This window comes from Gadus morhua, chromosome 9, assembly GCF_902167405.1.
Source record: "Gadus morhua chromosome 9, gadMor3.0, whole genome shotgun sequence".
NCBI classification, from domain to species: Eukaryota; Metazoa; Chordata; class Actinopteri; order Gadiformes; family Gadidae; genus Gadus; species Gadus morhua.
The window spans coordinates 16448303-16467075 of NC_044056.1; the positions used below are offsets into that span (position 1 = coordinate 16448303).

An 18773-nucleotide genomic window follows, 5' to 3' on the forward strand; every position below is an offset into this window, starting at 1 on the left:
AAATGTGTAAAAACCACATGGGTGCATAGGCAACTAACAGCTTAAAGAGGCATTATCAATAATTGATGCAAAACAGTAGATATCTGGAAGGTTGTTTATTGATTGTTAACCTAACTACCTCTTTCTCTGTATGTATGTGTGTGTGTGTGTGTGTGTGTGTGTGTGTGTGTGTGTGTGTGTGTGTGTGTGTGTGTGTGTGTGTGTGTGTGTGTGTGTGTGTGTGTGTGTGTGTGTGTGTGTGTGTGTGTGTGTGTGTGTGTGGGGGCGCCTGTGTGCGTGTGGGCTCGTGTGAAAGAACAGCTGAAGGCCAATCAGAGCATGAGTCATTAGTAACTGTTAGTGTTGCTGCTGTACGACAGAGCATCAATTAATCAGTTTGGTTGGTAAAAATGGTAAACTGTTTTGATAGGATGTCTGCGATAATCACAAATACCTAACTCAAGTCAGGAATTTGCAATAGAAAACATAAAAAATAAATAAATATACATTTTTCCTCACAGGCATACGTTGACCTCACAGTGGTCAATCTCCGGCCGACCCAATCACTCACTGTATCCCATTCGGTGTGCTTCTCTCCACCCCTCATTGCTATTCAAGGACATGTGCAGAGTTACCCTGGCTTTGTTTACCACTATAAAGCTGAGGCTGCCATCGTAGAGGTGGAGGCTATTAATTATTTAAAATGCATCAATATCACTAGACTCAGAGAGGGTAATGATGCTACAGTGATACACAACTTGGAGACAATGTGTATGTGTGTGTGTGTGTGTGTGTGTGTGTGTGTGTGTGTGTGTGTGTGTGTGTGTGTGTGTGTGTGTGTGTGTGTGTGTGTGTGTGTGTGTGTGTGTGTGTGTGTGTGTGTGTGTGTGTGTGTGTGTTTATGTGTGTGTGTGTGTTTGTGTGTGTGGTCAACCTGGTGAGTTAACGTGTGTGTCTGTGTGTGTGTGTGTGTGTGTGTGTGTGTGTGTGTGTGTGTGTGTGTGTGTGTGTGTGTGTGTGTGTGTGTGTGTGTGTGTGTGTGTGTGTGTGTGTGTGTGTGTGTGTTTGTTTTTTGAGAAATAAGGTTGATGTGTTTTATTACTGAATGTGTCCAGTTCAGCACGCCACTGTGGAATATGAAGCCCAAGTGTAGAACGTCCCCTCCTTCCAGTCTATTGTTGTCAGTCGGTGACAGAAAGTCACTCTTCATTTATTTGGTGTTTTTGTTTTGTTGGTGTGTCGAAGTGGGGCACATGTATCATGCATGAGGAGAGCGAAACAGTTGAAAAAGAATAAAATAGATTGCCAGTGAATAAACTATTTATCACTCCGTTCCAGCTGCTTGTTTTTCTGCCTCAGTCCTAGACGCAGAGGCAGTAGGCTACATCTACTGACACAACTTATTTTCTTCTATCCATTCCCCCCTGACGAGGAGCATATTTAATATCTTGTTGTTGATATAATGGCAGAGCTGATTCCAAACCCCTGTCATTCCGTGCCACCACTGACAACCCACGGAAGAGAAAAATAGGTCCGTAGATACACTGGCTTTATTGGTGTTGGAGGGGAGTGATATTGCTACATTGAGTTTATTTAAAAGAAAAAATGAAAGAATAATTAGCAATGCAATAACCAGTGGCGCCACGCAATTCGATGTGCGCGGCTCAGTTGACGCGATCACATTCCCCGGGTTCTCTGTATCATTGGGGTGATAACGGGAATCCTCCGACTGCTATAAAGTAGGCTACGATTGATTTTGCTCGCGGAGGGGCAAGTGACCAGATAAGCAGCTCATAGAAAACTCAAGAGGCCAAAGATCAACAAGTGAAGTGCATGGGGCCCAACAAGGAACATAATACAGTATACAGGGACAATAAAGACCTCCGGGCTTTTTGTACAACACAGATCCCTGGGGTGTGGTCCATACAAAGTCTCAGGGGGAATGGTGCTCTCTGGGTGACCTGGAGGGGCTGGCCAGACAGACGGTCACGCTGCAACGCATCCCCCTCCGCCTCGACGCTGGACCAGATTAAACATGCTACTTAATACGCCCCACATCATGCATGCCCAGACGTGGACGTGTGAGACCAGTGGTCGCAGTCTGCTGGAGGAGGAGGGGGGGGATACATGTGCATGGGTGCACATGGGCTTGTGTCTGTGTGTTTATTCCTGGTCATGAATGACAACTTTGGAATGGCACACGGCCCAGTATCTTTGAATATATTGCTTACGGTGTCCGCCGGTCTGTCTGCCTTTCTGTCTGTTCGTCTGTCTGCCTGTCTGTCTGCGCGCCATAGAGACGAGTGAACACTTGGGACAGCAAAAAATAATAACGCACACATTCACACACACACACACACACACACACACACACACACACACACACACACACACACACACACACACACACACACACACACACACACACACACACACGCACGCACGCGCACATCCACGCGCGCGCACATGCACACAGACACACGCACACGCACGCATATTTGTGGTGTATAGATAGCAGTGTGGATATAAATATGCAGAACTATCTATACACTCACCCAAACACACTATTTACATATGTATATGTGCATATATATGATCTAACGCATCTTGAAAATGACAGCATGTCGTGTATACTTGCACATTATAACATCTGTAATAATTAAAACATCTGCAGCTTTGATTTGATTGTATTGAAGTATTGTTATTATTCGTAAAATGAATGTTCTCCTTTAAGAAATACCGAAGCAAAGTCCAGGCGTTATGCATCTAGAGGCCAATAGAGGGCCACCTTCATCAAGTGTAGCGGATACTTATCATTGATTTATACAACATATTTATATTAGATTGAAATTAATGTACCAAATCCGATTTACATTTGAGGATTCAATAGCCAACATTCAAATGTGCACATTTAATTTTGATTTTGAGTAGGACTACATTGAATTAAATGATCATTCTGATAATTTTGACCCGTTGTCTTATGATAATAATTGTATGAAAATAAACATATAATATAATCCACCTATTCAATGTTTGACATTAAAGAAGTGAGCACAATGTTCAGTTTTTAATGCTACAAATGGTGGATCTTCTGCCCCAAGCTGGAAGTGAGGGCAAGAAAGAGCCTTAATATTGGATATTGTTGTTAAACTCTCTCTCTCTCTCTCTCTTTCTTTGAAAGACAAATTTGCAAAGATAATGAAAATAATGTCCCATAATTGTTTCTTCCAGATAATGATTAAATAAATATAATACTATAGGTATAAATATCTTTAACAAACTAAAAATAGTACTTGCCAGATATGGATTCATGCTGGACATGAAATCCTCAACTGTGCAACATGTAACAACAGTGTAAATACAATATACAGATAGCATGTGCAGACAGAGGATAACAACACAGACACAGATAAAAAACAAATAAGTAATCACATATGAGAACAAAAATGCATATTAATATTTCTTATGCAAAGTGACAGAATTACATACAAGAACTGAAGGGACATATGGACCAAACGACATAAGGTGACTTGTGTAGTGTCTGATGACAGCTGTGTGACAGAACCGGTCGGAAGAGGCTGAGGGGGTGGAGAAGCTGTTGTACCAGGCCGGGATCTACACCACCAGGATACTCTCAAAATGCACCAGAAGTTGGTCTGTTTGCGTCCTGAAGTCCAGAAGAAAAGTTAATCAGTAAGGAAGTAAGACCGTAAGAGAATGTTTTATTTTAAGCACCAAATTAAACAATGCATTACAAAGTGCTTAACAGACTGCAAAAAACCTGGCCACAATTATATTATGAGACAATGACAGTTATTATATTTTGAGACTGACAAGTTACGACAAGTCCTACGCTGTCAGTTCATCAGCCAATTTCTGCTTTTGCAATTCATTTTTTGTTTGCAAACTATAAACCAGCTCCTGTGGAGCTGTATGTCAATGCATACCTGTTCCAGAGAATTTGCCAAAACGGTGTCTTGAAATCCTTCTGGGCTCCAAGCTGTTTCCTTCTTTGCAGCTTCCATGGCTGCAACATGCTGTTTCTGTTTGCAAATTTGTTTCACATTTCGGTCGAAATGGTCAGCTGGCAGGGTCAACTCTGAGAATAGTGCTCAAAACAAAAACAGACGTTCAACCTGGAATGGAAATTAAAATTTGCATTGTTGCCAGTATTTCTATAGAGCATGTTTCCTTATTCTCTGATGACATATCATAGTTATTTTATGATTTAGTACAGTAGATGTGTTACATATAGCAACATTAAAGATTCGGCCTTGCTATGCAGGTGTTAGTAAGACGTGACACAAGCTGTCTTGATGACTACGCCCACGTAGAGTGGGATTCACACATGCTCACTGCTGGCAGATGGAATTGAAAATGTGCTGCCCAACCAGTCTAAAAGAAAAGCCCGTTCCATTAATCCAGAACTTTGCAACCCAAGCTCAATTAAAGTAGGATTACTTGGAACAATCAGAAACAACTGCGACTTCCAAAGTTTCAAAAGTAGTTATCGCCAACAAAAACAATAATGCCACTAATGCATTATTATGGTGACAATGGTGAGATGGTTGTGGGGATCATTTTTAACTATACAAGGAAAATCTCTCTCTGCTAGCGAAAATATTCTGTGTCCGAACCAAAACGTCCGGTAGCAGTCTACCACACACACACACACACACACACACACACACACACACACACACACACACACACACACACACACACACACACACACACACACACACACACACACACACACACACACACACACACACACACACACACACACACACATAAAATGTGGGTTTAGTACATAATCTGATGTAAAACAACAGAACACACAAAATAGGCATGTTACAAATTACCTTACCTTTATGTCTCTCGACATGTGCATTGGATACGGGAAGAGTGAAAATCCCATGACACCCGGTACTGATTCCTGATTATACTGGTTTCCTTCAGTATTAAAAAATGCCTCCATCCAATATGTGTCTTGGATGTGATCACATGAGAGACCAGCTGATGCCATTTTCCTGCACTAGGATTATTAATCAGACAGACTAAAAATTGGCACAATGGGCAGGCTTTGTACTCCTAGCCTGTTGACATTAGACATCTCAGACTTTGGGCGCAGGAGCGCCTGTTTGCATTTCCATAGACGCAGGTAAACATACTTTGCATTGCCCCAGCACTTCGTTTTAAAACTCCATGCAACGTATTGCGATTCTCTCCTTTATTTATAGCATCATGAATATGGTACCCAGATCCACAGAGAGAGGGGTGAGACTAAGGTACTGGAGGAGATGAGGTCAATTTGAATGTTGACGTGCTAAATGTACATTTACATTTACATTTACATTTAGGAGGGGTGTTTTAGGAGGGTAAGGGAGGAGGGGTGGTGGGTTGAACTCTGAACAAGTGAATCTCTTGAGTCTCTTGCGGAAGCTGATGAGCGTGTGAGCTAAATGCAAACCCTAACAATTTGCAGCATGTACAGTCAATCCAGATTCTTAAGCATAACCCATTTCAAACTGACAATATTTATTCACAGTGTAAATTTCAATCAGAACATGTTGGATAAAGCACATGGATGCTTTGTCGTTATGCATCTAGCTGCTGAGGCTCCACAGTCGCACGTCTATTATAAGTCGTCCATCCTTGATGACGCCACCTCTGACCAATGACAAATTGTCAGGAATATAAACAATGACCAGTGTCACATCTCTTGGGCAAGCAACATAACAAGCAGATAAATATACAGATAGATAGACAGACAGATAGACAGACGGAGAGGCAGGCAGACCGACCAACCGACAAACAGTCAGGGATGGGCAACTTTCATGATAAAGAGGGCCACATTTTTCATCATAACCATCGGCGGGCCACATGACTGCACACTTCAACTAAACGTGAGCTGAGAGAAGCTACACAATTTTGAATTTGATAGATATGATTTCCTGTATTCTGGTGCATTTTGGGGATGGCCACTGCCTAAAAAATCATCCAGAATCATAACCTATGTACGGTATGTTAATTGAACCAACATACATTAATTTCATGTTTTCCATGCTCAAACAGCCACATCAATGGTCAGTATTTTTATCAGTGCAAAGGGCTCACAGACATCATCATTCAATGAAGTCAAAACACTGAAAAACAGTGGCCCAACATTAAGTGCAACAACTCAATGAACTCAAACACAACAAGCAGTTGTAGTAGTTGTAGTGGCGACTTAAGTGGATATCTTTAATGACTGATATCGCTTCTAAGCAAACTAGACGCATGGGTTTGCCTTCGAATTCTATGAATTCTTCTCATCTTTCTTGACCGAGTTTTCTGTAACTCGATCAATTATTCTTCTTCTTTTTTTTTTTTTTTTTATTATTATGTGCGGGCCTGACTGAGTGAGGATGCGGGCCGCACTGAGTGAGGATGCGGGCCGCATGCGGCCCGCGGGCCGCCAGTTGCCCATCCCTGAGATAGATGATGGATTTATTTAGATATATACGTTATTTGTACTAAATTAAATTGCATGTTTCCCAATAATAATTCAAGACGATCTAGAACACAAAATAAATAACAAAAATATGGTGATAGACCTTAGTAATGGTAGAAGATATTTAAAAAAAATAACAACACAACAACAATTTCTTGTAACTATATTCATTTGAGAAGATGAATACAGTTAATGTAAGAGTGGAGAGCAGGAGGCTAGGTAAGAGCTATTGCTATTTCTATCCCTCCATTTGATCCATTAACTTCCTGTCAAATTGATTGCGTCTCCACAGTGCAGAAGGAATGCTCTGAGCTAATGGATTGTGACAGCCATTTCCAAATGCATTGGTGGTGCGTTCTAAGCATTTATTATTTCCATGTACGTGTTTAGCTCTGTGGGATTTCACAAACTTCATACATTATTCTGTCTGCGCTACTGGACCAATGCCAAAATCTTGTCTCTCAAGTCCAATTTTCCTTCCACGAAACAACAGCCATTTGATTTTACCATTGGGCCTACTTTGACATCGTGGCCATGATCAGTCACTGCAGTGCTCATAGTGCCACGCATAGGATTCACTCACTATTCATCTAACACACCCGACTTGTGCATTGTCAATGAGCTGGAAAGCAGGGCGTCATAGCAATCCCCTTGAAGCACGGACATTGTGTTCTCAATTTAAAACCCTGCCCTCTCCAACTCGCTGCCTCAGTCGCACACACTACCCGCTCTGGGACAATGTGACCTTTCACTATCTGGAATTTAATGTTAATCAACAATATACTTAATAAAAAAAAATTGGGGACCATTTTTGGGTTTTTCACATACGTTAGAGAGAGTGTATGTGTGTGTGGATGTGTGTGTGTTTGTGTCTCCCTGCAGTGGTCCGGGGGGTCTCATCTCAGGGTATCTGGTCTCCTTCCACCCAGCTCCAGGGGATGCCCATGTCTTCCAGGCATTTAGCCTAGACTATAACTCATGCCTTGTTCAGGCACGCCTGGCCACTGAGAACCGTCCAGCTGCCAGATGGAGTAGATTTAACAACGTGATGTCAGGCAGTTCACTGCGAGATAGACATGATCGGGAATCATTGGTTTATGGAAGGGCAGGATTTCATAAAAATGATAGTGTGTGTGTTTGGTGTGCGTCGAAGCGAATGAGGGGAAAAGAGGGGGTCCAAGGGAGGGGTTTATCTCTCCTCTGGATAGTATCCTAGCAACAGCCGGGCGGCTGTGGGGAGTGCTATTAATATCTCGCTGTTGTATGAGTGTGCGACTGTGTACTAACCTGTGTGTTGTATTGAACCATTGTCCGTTTTGTTTTTGTGTGGACATAAATACAGACATCGTCGTTATGAAACACAATGGTGCTTTTATTCAGTCATTGATAAAAGGGAGTCTCTCGGGACTCATCCCCCTGGCTCCCCTGCCATCTGGATCCTCATCTCCTCACTCGATGACAGAGGCACCTGGAGCAGTGATAACAATGCAGCGAGAGGCACACTCACACCTCTCACCCAGCCCACTGCAGAGGGGAATGCATGGAGGAAGCATGCAGAGGATGTATGTGAATATAGGGCCGGACGACAGAGTCATAGTTAGACAGAAGTGACAAGCAAAATTAGTGTGTGTGTGTGTGTGTGTGTGTGTGTGTGTGTGTGTGTGTGTGTGTGTGTGTGTGTGTGCGTGCGTGTGTGTTTGTGTGTGTGAGTGTGAAATGAATATGACACATCTCTATGAATACAATATGATTATTGAGATTTAATGAACGATAGGCTGAATGAAAGATCAATTGTGTGACTGCTGCCAATTCAAGAGAATAGATATCATAATGGAACGTATAAAACACTGCATGGCAAATATATTGAATATTGACACTTCTGAATGACTATTGCACACATTAACACACATGTGGGCATACACACACATGCACTTAGACACAGACTTTACATAATGGGATTTTCTAGCAGGGGGATAACTAGGTGTGGTCGCGCAGTTCCCTGGCTTCACCACAGCGAGGCAGTAGTGATCATACACAGGAGTAGACCGTGCTTGTCTGGCGAGTTACAGCGCTTGACAGGTATCACCTCAGATTAACGAGGACGGTGTCTTCTTGTTCCTTTGAACAAGACACGGATTCAACTGACAAACTTCAGGATGTCTGACACCCTTCGCTTAAAATGATGCCTCCCCACTCAGGCTTACCTCCCTCCTCACCCTCTACTGATCTCAAAATAAAGGACAAAGCCACAAAATAAGAAAAAATCTGCAAAGCCTGAATGTTGAATAACATAGAATTTGCATGCATGTAGCAAGATATGGATATCTCCTCTTTTTTTTTTTTCTAAAGCCAATGAACATAGATCAATTCAATTTAAGATATCATCCAATGATAAGGGCCTCTGTTTCCTGCTCCCTCTATTTTTGATGTTTACGGCCACAATACAACCTGTGCTTAAGAAAGTGTCAATTTGTCATTGCCATAAATGCTTTGTAAATAATGTATAAATAGTATTGTCTTTTCAATGCCGCTCCGGACCTGGTTCCATACTTGATAGCACCAATGCAGCGTATTACTCGCTTCCTTTGGTTAAAGTTGAAACATAAGGTCATCACCAAATAAACGCAATGTTGATGCTGTAAGTAAAAGATAGCTCCAAATATGCCGGAGAAGTGCATTTCCAGTTGGGCGCACATTACATATCAAACACACGCTATTATTTTGAAATATGATAATTGATGATAATTTATTTGGAAAGTCTCCCTTGTCTTCACACACCCCCTCATCTATTCTGAAAGTTTGTTACTTACATTTCAAATTTTGAAATTTGTTACAAACAATTCAAGCAAAATTAGCTATAACTTAAATATGTTCTAGAAATGGAATAACATTCATCTGAAAAATCCAAAGGATCAAAGTCTAAAACGTATACATCTCAAATTAGAAATATTATTGTTTTGCACCAATTATCGATTAAAATCAGTGATATGCACCTATCAGATTAGGCGGAAGACGTATAAATTCAGTTATGTGGTCATTGGAAATATGAATTATTTCAAATTAGGCAGGATTGTAATGCAGTATAGTACAATGTCTCATCTCTAATATGAATATGTATATATGAAACAACAATGTAGCCTCTGAGAGTATTGTATTTATTGTCACATTACATTAACAGCTAGATATGGTTTCGCCTGGTGCTGTTGTCCCCCTCCCTGCCACAGCCCTGTCTCTGACCCCCACTGCTAGTTGAAGACACCTTATCCCTGCCCCCACAGCCCTCCCTGCCTGGTCCCTTTCTCTGACCACCAGTTTCAATGAATACAATGTTTGATCAACCTTCATCCTGTTCTCATCCTCCCCCCTGCCAGACGTGTCTCTCACCCCCCCCCCCCCCCCCCCCCCCTTTCTTCTTAAAGCAAATGATCAATGAACCAAGCAACTGAGTGGTTGGTATAAGCATCATGTCTCACAGCCAAACAACAACGTCCTCCCTGCCACCGGTCTCTCATCCTTGAGGAGGTGGTCATGGCCCTTCCCTTGTCTCACAGCCCAACGATAGCTACCCCTCCGACCAACACGTCGGGGGGCCGTCCTGCCCTGGTATCACACCCCCTCCCCCCAATCTTAAGGCCCAATCCCATTTCTACCCCTTACCCCTTCCCCTTACCCCTTCAAAACAAGGGGGAGGGGTAAGGGGTAGAAGTGGGATTGGGCCTAAATCTAGAGAGGATGTAGGCTGTTTGTGGTTGGCTTGTTTTGGATTACAGTAATCCAATAGGAATCAGTTGGTTACATTTTTTGGAGAATAACAAGTAATGATTGGAGGTGACTGAGAGCCATGCCATTGTCGTGTGCTTTGATGTACAATGTTTTGTGATGAATTGACAAGCTTGGGAAGTGAAGCATGGGAGAATAATGGAAGAATAAAGTTTGGGGACCACGTAATTATGGTGTTAGTTGTTTTTGGTATCTTGCCCCGGAATAAAATCTTTTTTCTCACAGTTCTGGACTTGAAAACATGCACCTTTGATTTGATCCAAACCACTCCAAGAGCAAAGAAGCAACCTCCCACATAGAAACCACCAGAGACAACAATTGCTTGATGAATTTGTTTTATCTTTTTTGTAGTCATGAAAATGGTGGCATTAAATGTAAACACTACATTCGATTGTTTTTTCCAGCACAGACTTCCCACGTAAAAGAACAACCAAACAATCATTCACTAAAGAGGAGGAAGGGAGGGACAGAGAGAGAAGATAGAGGGGGGGGGGGGGGGGGGGGGGAGAACAGAAGATGGGGAGATAAAGAGATAAATAAATCAGCACAGAATAAAAAGCATCCACTGGGAGAAAAAAAAGAGTAAATGTATCTTGTCATTATACATAGCTTTGCCTGCATATTTCCAAAGTAGAAATCAAGAAGGCAGGAAAGAGGTTATATAGATGACTAGATTAATACAAGACATTTAAATAAGTTAAGGTATGGTAATGCAGTTCCATATCTACATGTTATACATGTGTGAACAAAGTGTGTTTGAGAACTGTGCTTTTCATTGTAGACCTGGAAGTTGTGTATCAAAGCACCCCCCCCTACCCTCAAAAAACAATGAGAATAAAATAATAAAATAAACAGGGCGAAAGAATGAATAAGCATGACTTTATATTTGTACAGCATTGGATGTGCTTACACACATGCGGGAGCCCACATAACTATCGGACACCACAGAAAAGGAATAAAAAGAACTGGTCTCCCTGGCCTGTTCAATAAAGTGATTCTTCATTTCATTTACTTCTTTAGAAATCATCAAAAGACAAGGCATTGTTATTGTACTTCGTAGTTCGGAGTCAAGCTAAAAGTGGGGACACTTCTAAATGTAGGGAAACAGGCAAAAACAGAGCATACGGGCAGCTCAGAGCAACACAACAGAGGCTCCCACCGGTCGCCACAGCGCCGTCAGGCCAGCTCACATATGGGAACCCGTTTGGCAAACATTGTTTTTTTATTTTGTTATTTAAAAAAAGGGATATATAGAGAAAAAGAAATGATTTGTTGCTACAAAGCACAAGAAATATACCTTTCCATAATGGTACAGAATTATCATATTCAGTTATTTTTATCTGAGCTATTTTGTATTTTATTTTATTACCGTCAATAAAATAAGCATAACATTTATTTGTGCAGTCGTTTTTTCTATTTAAACCAGTGTAATTCTATATACCTTTCCTAGAATCCAAATATCTACAGCTTTTCTACCCAGACAAGACATTAGTCGACATGACCTTTGAAAAAGACTTCTTTCATCCATTTCCACCAATCGCCCTCTTTTGATTGGACACATCACGTCATCCCCTTCACGCCAAAAGGAAACCCGCTCCATTACTGCTGGAATTATTTACCAACAATCCAACCTTTTCTTAACTTTCAGTCCTCCTCCATTTTATTCATAATCTTTTCTAAGTTTCAGTTTGTTTTCTAACAGTATGCATGTGGAAATTATTGTTATCATTATTATCATCACTTTTTTAAATTGGTTTCAGTTATCTGCTCTCTTTAGACCAAGCCATGAGGATCTCATGCTATCTGTCTCATGGCTTCAGTGGGGAGGCGGAGCATCAGGCAGGGGGGTGGGGTTTAGTAGTGGGAGGGGTTTAAGGGTGAGAGGGTAGGAAGAACGTTTGGCAGGAAGAAGGGGGACACAGGGAAGTGAGTTGACCCTTTTCAATGAACTCTGGCTTCCACTCAAATAAAAAGCAAGGTGGTCATCATGCCAAAACTAGAGGACAAATGTCACGTGTAATGGGTTCAGGGCTTTAAACATCAATGCTAAAAACTTAAGTAATAAATTAAACTCAGAGTTGAGAAAGCAGTAGTTATGAGAACGCCAGGCACAAACGGAGTGTGTATGTGTTTGTGTATGTGTGTGTGTGTGTGTGTGTGTGTGTGTGTGGGGGGGGGGGGTGTCAGCAAACACATGGAATTGATTAATTGATTAATAATCAGTCATTAAGAAGTTATGAGCTCATTGCCTAGAGTTTATCAAAAGAGGATTGTGATGAGCGCTGCTAGGATGAAGGAGGTTAGAAATGACTCTAGCCATGTTGAGAGAGTCCAGAGACCTAATGTGGGGAACATGCTTCCAGGAAGTCTAGCTTTATAAACAGCACACCAGTGAGATACTCAGCAAACCTTCCCCTCCAAGTCTCCGGCCTCATCCACGGCTTCATGGACTAGCTATGGGCTTCAGAGGCTATCCCCCTCCCCCCTACTCAAAAAATGATAAAATGAAAACATAATAATTGTAAATTGCCTCAGCTGAATGTAAACGGAATGCTAAATTCAGTGTTGTCAGTTTCAGCAGTTCTCCATTTTATCTTTTTTCTTTTTCTCTCGAGCTGTAGTTTCAGGCCCATTGCCCATCATGTCTTAGAGCTCCTTATACTGTCTCACATAGTATACATACAGCAAAACTCTACATAAAAAAACCCAAATTAAATGGTGTCAGGTGAGGCAAAATGTGAATAAGAATCAGGTGTACAGACTGACGCTCGCACAATAAATATACACACACATAATCAACAAATAATCAACCATGTATAATAATGAATAAAAATAAAAAGGCTAACAGATTTTCTTAGTTAACAAAATCAACAACAAATAACAGTAACTAGGACCAAAAAAAGACAAAGAAGAAAGGCTGTTTTCATTGACTTTGCTTACAGACATTTTCAACAGCTGTACGGGTTTTTGTAATACTTTGATGTGTTGTTAATTCAATTGAATCTGCTCCGCTGGCAGTCAGCCACAGAAGAACAAGAGTGTGGCCGACGAGGGACGCAAGCCAAACTGAATCTCTCTACATATATTTAAATATCTTTTCTACTTTTTCACCTTTCGTTTAGAAACTCAGCCGAGCCCTCATGGCCTTGGTGACTATCATCAACATACTTTCAAGAGGAGTGTCAAAGGTTAGACCAAAGGGGAGGGAGGAGAGGAGAAGGTAGGGTAGGGAGGGTAGGAAAGAGGAAACGATCTAAATAATAAGGAACGGGAGAAGGATAGGAGGGGATAAGGAGAGGAAGCTGCAGACTCTCTCAGGGCACCCCTCAGTACAAGCCACACCCCCGGAGGTTGTTGGCGATGATGATGTCGGTGACGGCGTCGAATACCACCTGGATGTTGCCCGTGTCAGTGGCGCAGGTCAGGTGACAGTAGATCTCCTTGTTGGGGGAGCGGTTCTTGCTCTCAAACTGGGCTTGGATGTACGCCGCGGCATCATCGTAAGTGTTGGGGCCTGAGGGAGGGGAGGGAGAGGGAGGGAGAGCGGGAGAGAGACAGAGACAGGAAGAGAGAGACAGAGACACAGAGAGAGAGAGAGAGACAGAGAGACAGAGTCAGAGAGAGACAGAGACAGGAAGAGAGAGACAGAGACACAGAGAGAGAGAGAGGCACAGAGAGACAGAGTCAGAGAGAGACAGAGACAGAGAGAGACAGATTGACAGAGAGACAGAGACAGATAGAGAAATAGAGTAAGAGGGAGACAGAGACATAGAGAGACAGAGACGGATAGAGAAAGAGAGTAAGAGGGAGACAGAGACATAGCGAGACAGAGACAGATAGAGAAAGAGAGTAAGAGGGAGACAGAGACATAGAGAGACAGAGACAGATAGAGAAAGAGAGTAAGGGGGAGATAAAGAAAGAGAGACAGAGACAGAGAGAGAAATATAGAGAGAAACAGGAAGAAAAAACATTCTAATAATTAACCGGCACAGTGAAAATGTTCTATAATACGACAATTATGACTTGCGTTGTCAAAAAGTACACCCCCCTGTCAGATTTTGTAATAACTTCCAGGGCAATTGTATCAAATATTAGAATTCATTTTCTAGATCGCAGGACTGAGCAATATTCAATGACTTGGCCAAAAAATTCTGGAGCCGCTTTGACTATACATTGTAAAATAAAGAAGTTATTTTACAGGGGCGTTTAAATGACCCTGCCATCCCAATTTCAAAGACAAGGCGCTGAGCCCCTGCTCACTCCTGCCCACCCCCCTCCCTCACCTATGTACTCGGGGAAGCAGATGCTCAGGGCAGACTTCTTGATCTTCTCTGCGAACAGGTCCTTCTTGTTGAGGAAGAGGATGATGGAGGTGTCGATGAAGAACTTGTTGTTGCAGATGGAGTCGAAGAGCATGAGGGACTCGTGCATGCGGTTCTAGAGGGGCAGAACCGGGAGGAGGCGACACAGAAGGAGGGACGTGAGGAGGAGGAGGAGGAGGCAGGCGAAAGATGGGGGGGGGGGGGGGGGGAGGTAAAGGAGAGTTGGAAATGGAGGGAACAGAGACACAGAAAGAGTAGGGGAAGCAGGCCCGAGGAGAGAGAGAATGGCAGTTGACAAAAAAGGAGAAGAGAATAGGAGCGAGGGAAAAAAAGAGGAAGTGAAAGTTATCATTGGGTACAACATTAGTTTCCATTTGCCCCCGCACAACACACTGAGCCCAACAAAGTCTGAGCATCCATGGAGAAAAGAGACTGAAGAAAACCAAACAGAGCACACCCTGGAGCTGGGCTTTATCAATGTGTGGAAATGAGCAAGTAGAAGGACGTTTTGAGCCCTTAGTGTGTGAAACGCAGTCCATTAGCACTGTAATATGACCAAACAGTTGTTCAACATCATGTCTTCAGTCACTAGCCTCATTGTCTAACTTTGTGTGACACAACATCTTGGCATCATTGTGTGTGGTGACCATGAACCATGAATAGCTAAGGGGATACATCTTTCCCTTACCGTCAGTGGTCAGCAGTATGAGCTGACCCATTTCACTCAAATGGCCAAGCAGGGTTAGTGTGTGTGTGTGTGTGTTTAGAGAGAGAGAGACACACTCATAAGAAGTTCCAAACACAAACCACCGGAGAAAGACACAGAATGTATATTTTATAAATATATAGGAAGATATTAATATCTCTATATATACAGCGAGATAGAGGGAAAGAGAGCAATACATTTTCTCATCCATTACAGGCAGGGTCTACACCTACACATCACTAATGTATTTGCATATATATTCATAAACATATATAATGTATACAAAAACCTAAGTCATTTGGATATTTACTGAGCAATTAAACCACGATTAATTTAGAATAAATTGATAATGGAAGAATAAAACCAACACAAAGTGGATATAAATATTTTTTTAATGAAAGCCACAGAGCGGGTTTGCAAACGCCTGAATATTCATATGGCGCTTTATTGTAATTTATCTCATATAAATACACAAAAACACAGTTTAATAAATTACCAAGACAGCAAGTTACAGCAGATTAATACTACTTACAGTGCTCAGTGAACAAAAGCAAAAAGACCCACACACATACACACACGTGACCAGAATAGGTGTTTGGTTTAAAAGATCTGTATGTGGTTAGGTGAAACTTAGCCGGATATGTTAATAAGAGGTATAGCACCTTTTCAGCCTTTGTTTCACACTCTTCTGATATGTTGGTACTCTCCGGTAGTGCGCTAATGGGTTACAAAGCCTGCAGTATTTCCTATTTTCTGTGGTAGGAATGACAGCAGATTAAGCTTGATATGACTAAATGCTCGTTTGATTTAAATGCATCAGTAGAGACAGGTCTGAGGCTGGTTAATTAATGTTCTTCTTTGGCATGGTGGTCAGCTAACAATGCAGGTACTGATGACTTCTCAACTTCAGTCAACTCCCATTTCAAATAAACCTACCTTTATTTAGGCCTCTCAAAAGCAAATGAAACACATGCTGATTAAACTTGATGCCCAACAATTCCCTCAGACAACAGCGGTCTCACTGGGCCTCAGCCCTTCAATATCTTAAAGAAGTTGAAATTTAGTTTTTACAGACAAACACACACACACACACACACATACAGACACTCACACACACACACACTCTCACACACACACACACACACACACACACACACACACACACGCACGCACGCACGCACGCACGCGCACGCACACACACACACACACACACACACACACACACACACACACACACACACACACACACACACACACACACACACACACACACACAGACACACACACACAGACACAAAAAAAGTGGTTGGGTAAAGCTTCTTTAAAACCCTGATACATCCTAAACGCATACTGGATCTAGGCGCTACATAGCCATATCAGATCTATTCAGCTGCAAATACTAAAGCCATTTGTATTGAGTGTATTAGAGGCAATAAAATCTAGGTGATTTAACAGTTTATTTAGAGTCTTTCACTCAGACATGACTGTGTTACGGCTGCTTACCTACTTTGGTGGTGGATTTGCTGTTGCGTCAGACACCACAGCTTCCCTTCTTTGCATCTTGGATGGAGCAGCAACCCTTCATAAATATCTAATGCCCTCCTCTGCACCACACACACACACGCACACACACACACACGCACACGCGCACACGCACACACACACGCACACACGCACACACACACACACACACGCACACACACACACACACACACACACATAACGCCCGATGCCCCCCAGAGCTCCTATACATCAGCTACCGATGCAGTGAATTGTCTCTCCTCTGAGTGTGTTATGGAGAAAAGAAGTAAGAAGGGGCCAAAAGGCCGAGCACAGCAGCCAAGAAAACCTGTCTTTGTGTCCGTCCACATGCAACGTATGTTGTTACCCTCCACCTTAGCACTTAATGAGTAATCATTAGGGGTGCGGGAGGGGGAGAGAACTACATTACCCAGCATCTTTAGATGCACTGCCATTTCACGTTGGCCGTATCCCAGTGGTGGTATTGAACAAAGAGCAAGCTGACATCTAAAACACACACAGACACAGTCCCACAAAAACACATACCCTAACGCAAGAGTCCATTAGCCATAATGCCCCTCAGCGGAAGCATCCAACCTCCAGCCTGCTTACACCATGCACATCACAAATCGGTACAGCTGGATAGCTTTGGTTCTTTAAAGGTGGGGTATGGGATTTGCGAAACGCCAGCAGATTTTGAAAATACACAACTCAAATGGTCCTACCCCTTCTCCTTCAACGCTGACTCTGACTCCACCCATTCCAAGTACATGGACGCGCAATCATGCACGAGCGAACACAGCGAGAGTGAGCCATTAGCTAGTTAGCTAGCTCCAGTAGCTACCGCAGGATAACAACAGAAGCTTGCTCTCGGTCACGAGCTTTGAGTATGTGCACGAAGGGGTCGCGAGGGGGAGTGCAGTACGACCGTTTGATTGATGTACTTACTGTCCAATGCCACTCGGTGGGTCTGGAAATCATTGGCTGGAGTTTTTTGAGCCCTGCCCGTTCCACAGATGATTGACTTGTTTAATTTTCATGTCAGTACTTCTAACTCAGTGGCTGTAAGTGGGTTATGATAAGGATTTCCAGTAATTTTGCAAAAATGGCCAAAAAAGAAAATTCCATACCCAACCTTTAAGCAAATGAAAGTCACAAACGTAGGGATGTCTGAAATGAAAGGAATATACAAAGTCCTCTCTGTGCAGCACTCTAAGCCCTAGGGTACAAACTCTAATACAAGCGCCTTTTCACTCTTTCATCAGGTCTCAGAAGGCCAATCAGACAATCTTTTCTGATAATCCTGTTCAGTGTCAGGATGGGATAAGAAAACAAAGGCATTTGGATTAATTTGTATTGCTTGAGATCATGTGTAAATGCCTGTGCATCATACATGGAGAAAATTTCATTCATAGCAATTCAACAGTTACCATATTTGGTAACCCATGTATTATCGTATGAGCAAATAATGCAATGCAACTGTTGGCACTGTTGCTGATACCTTAACGTTTTGCAGGCAGGCATGAGCTTTTCCAATTGTTCAGGCGGCGCAGGTGGGGGGTTCCCAGGAGAGTTATTTATGTCTCTGTGTGCTTCTAGTGACTGCTGTGCTTGCAGAGGGCTATAGGATATGTGTGTTAAAAGGACACACAGGTGCATCCTTGGTAAATCATTCATAGTCTCCTGGACTGGTGTTTTCTTATTAACATTATACCACACTACACAACACTTGTCTACACGCTCGCATGCACACACACAAACACACACACTCTCTCCTACTGTCTATTTAGGAACAGTTGCACCGGTGTCGTGGGAGGAGTTAATGATATCATGCAGCAATTACAAAAGGTTGGCAGTTTGAAATGTAAATAAGAAGCCCTCTTAATTATTATAAGTTCTAATGAACATTCAAAAGTTGAACTAACACAAACTACACAAATTCTGAAATATATTTGGTGTTGTGGTATTG

At 42.4% G+C, this 18773-nt stretch overlaps 1 protein-coding gene across 2 annotated transcripts in view; it reads right to left on the reverse strand.

Annotated features, from left to right (window-relative positions):
• Nucleotides 1–10573: 10573 nt before the first annotated feature.
• The window catches only part of gnao1a (guanine nucleotide binding protein (G protein), alpha activating activity polypeptide O, a), a 67732-nt gene continuing 59532 nt past the window's right edge, over nt 10574–18773 (reverse strand). Inside the window, exons 7-8 of one of the 2 annotated variants that reach the window (XM_030366891.1) lie at nt 14539–14692; nt 10574–13769 (exon numbers count right to left, since the gene is read on the reverse strand). In XM_030366891.1, the coding sequence (XP_030222751.1) occupies nt 13582–13769; nt 14539–14692 (342 nt within the window). In that variant the 3' untranslated portion in view covers nt 10574–13581. The remainder of the gene's footprint in view (nt 13770–14538; nt 14693–18773) is intronic. The other variant, XM_030366892.1, reaches the window with a different exon arrangement.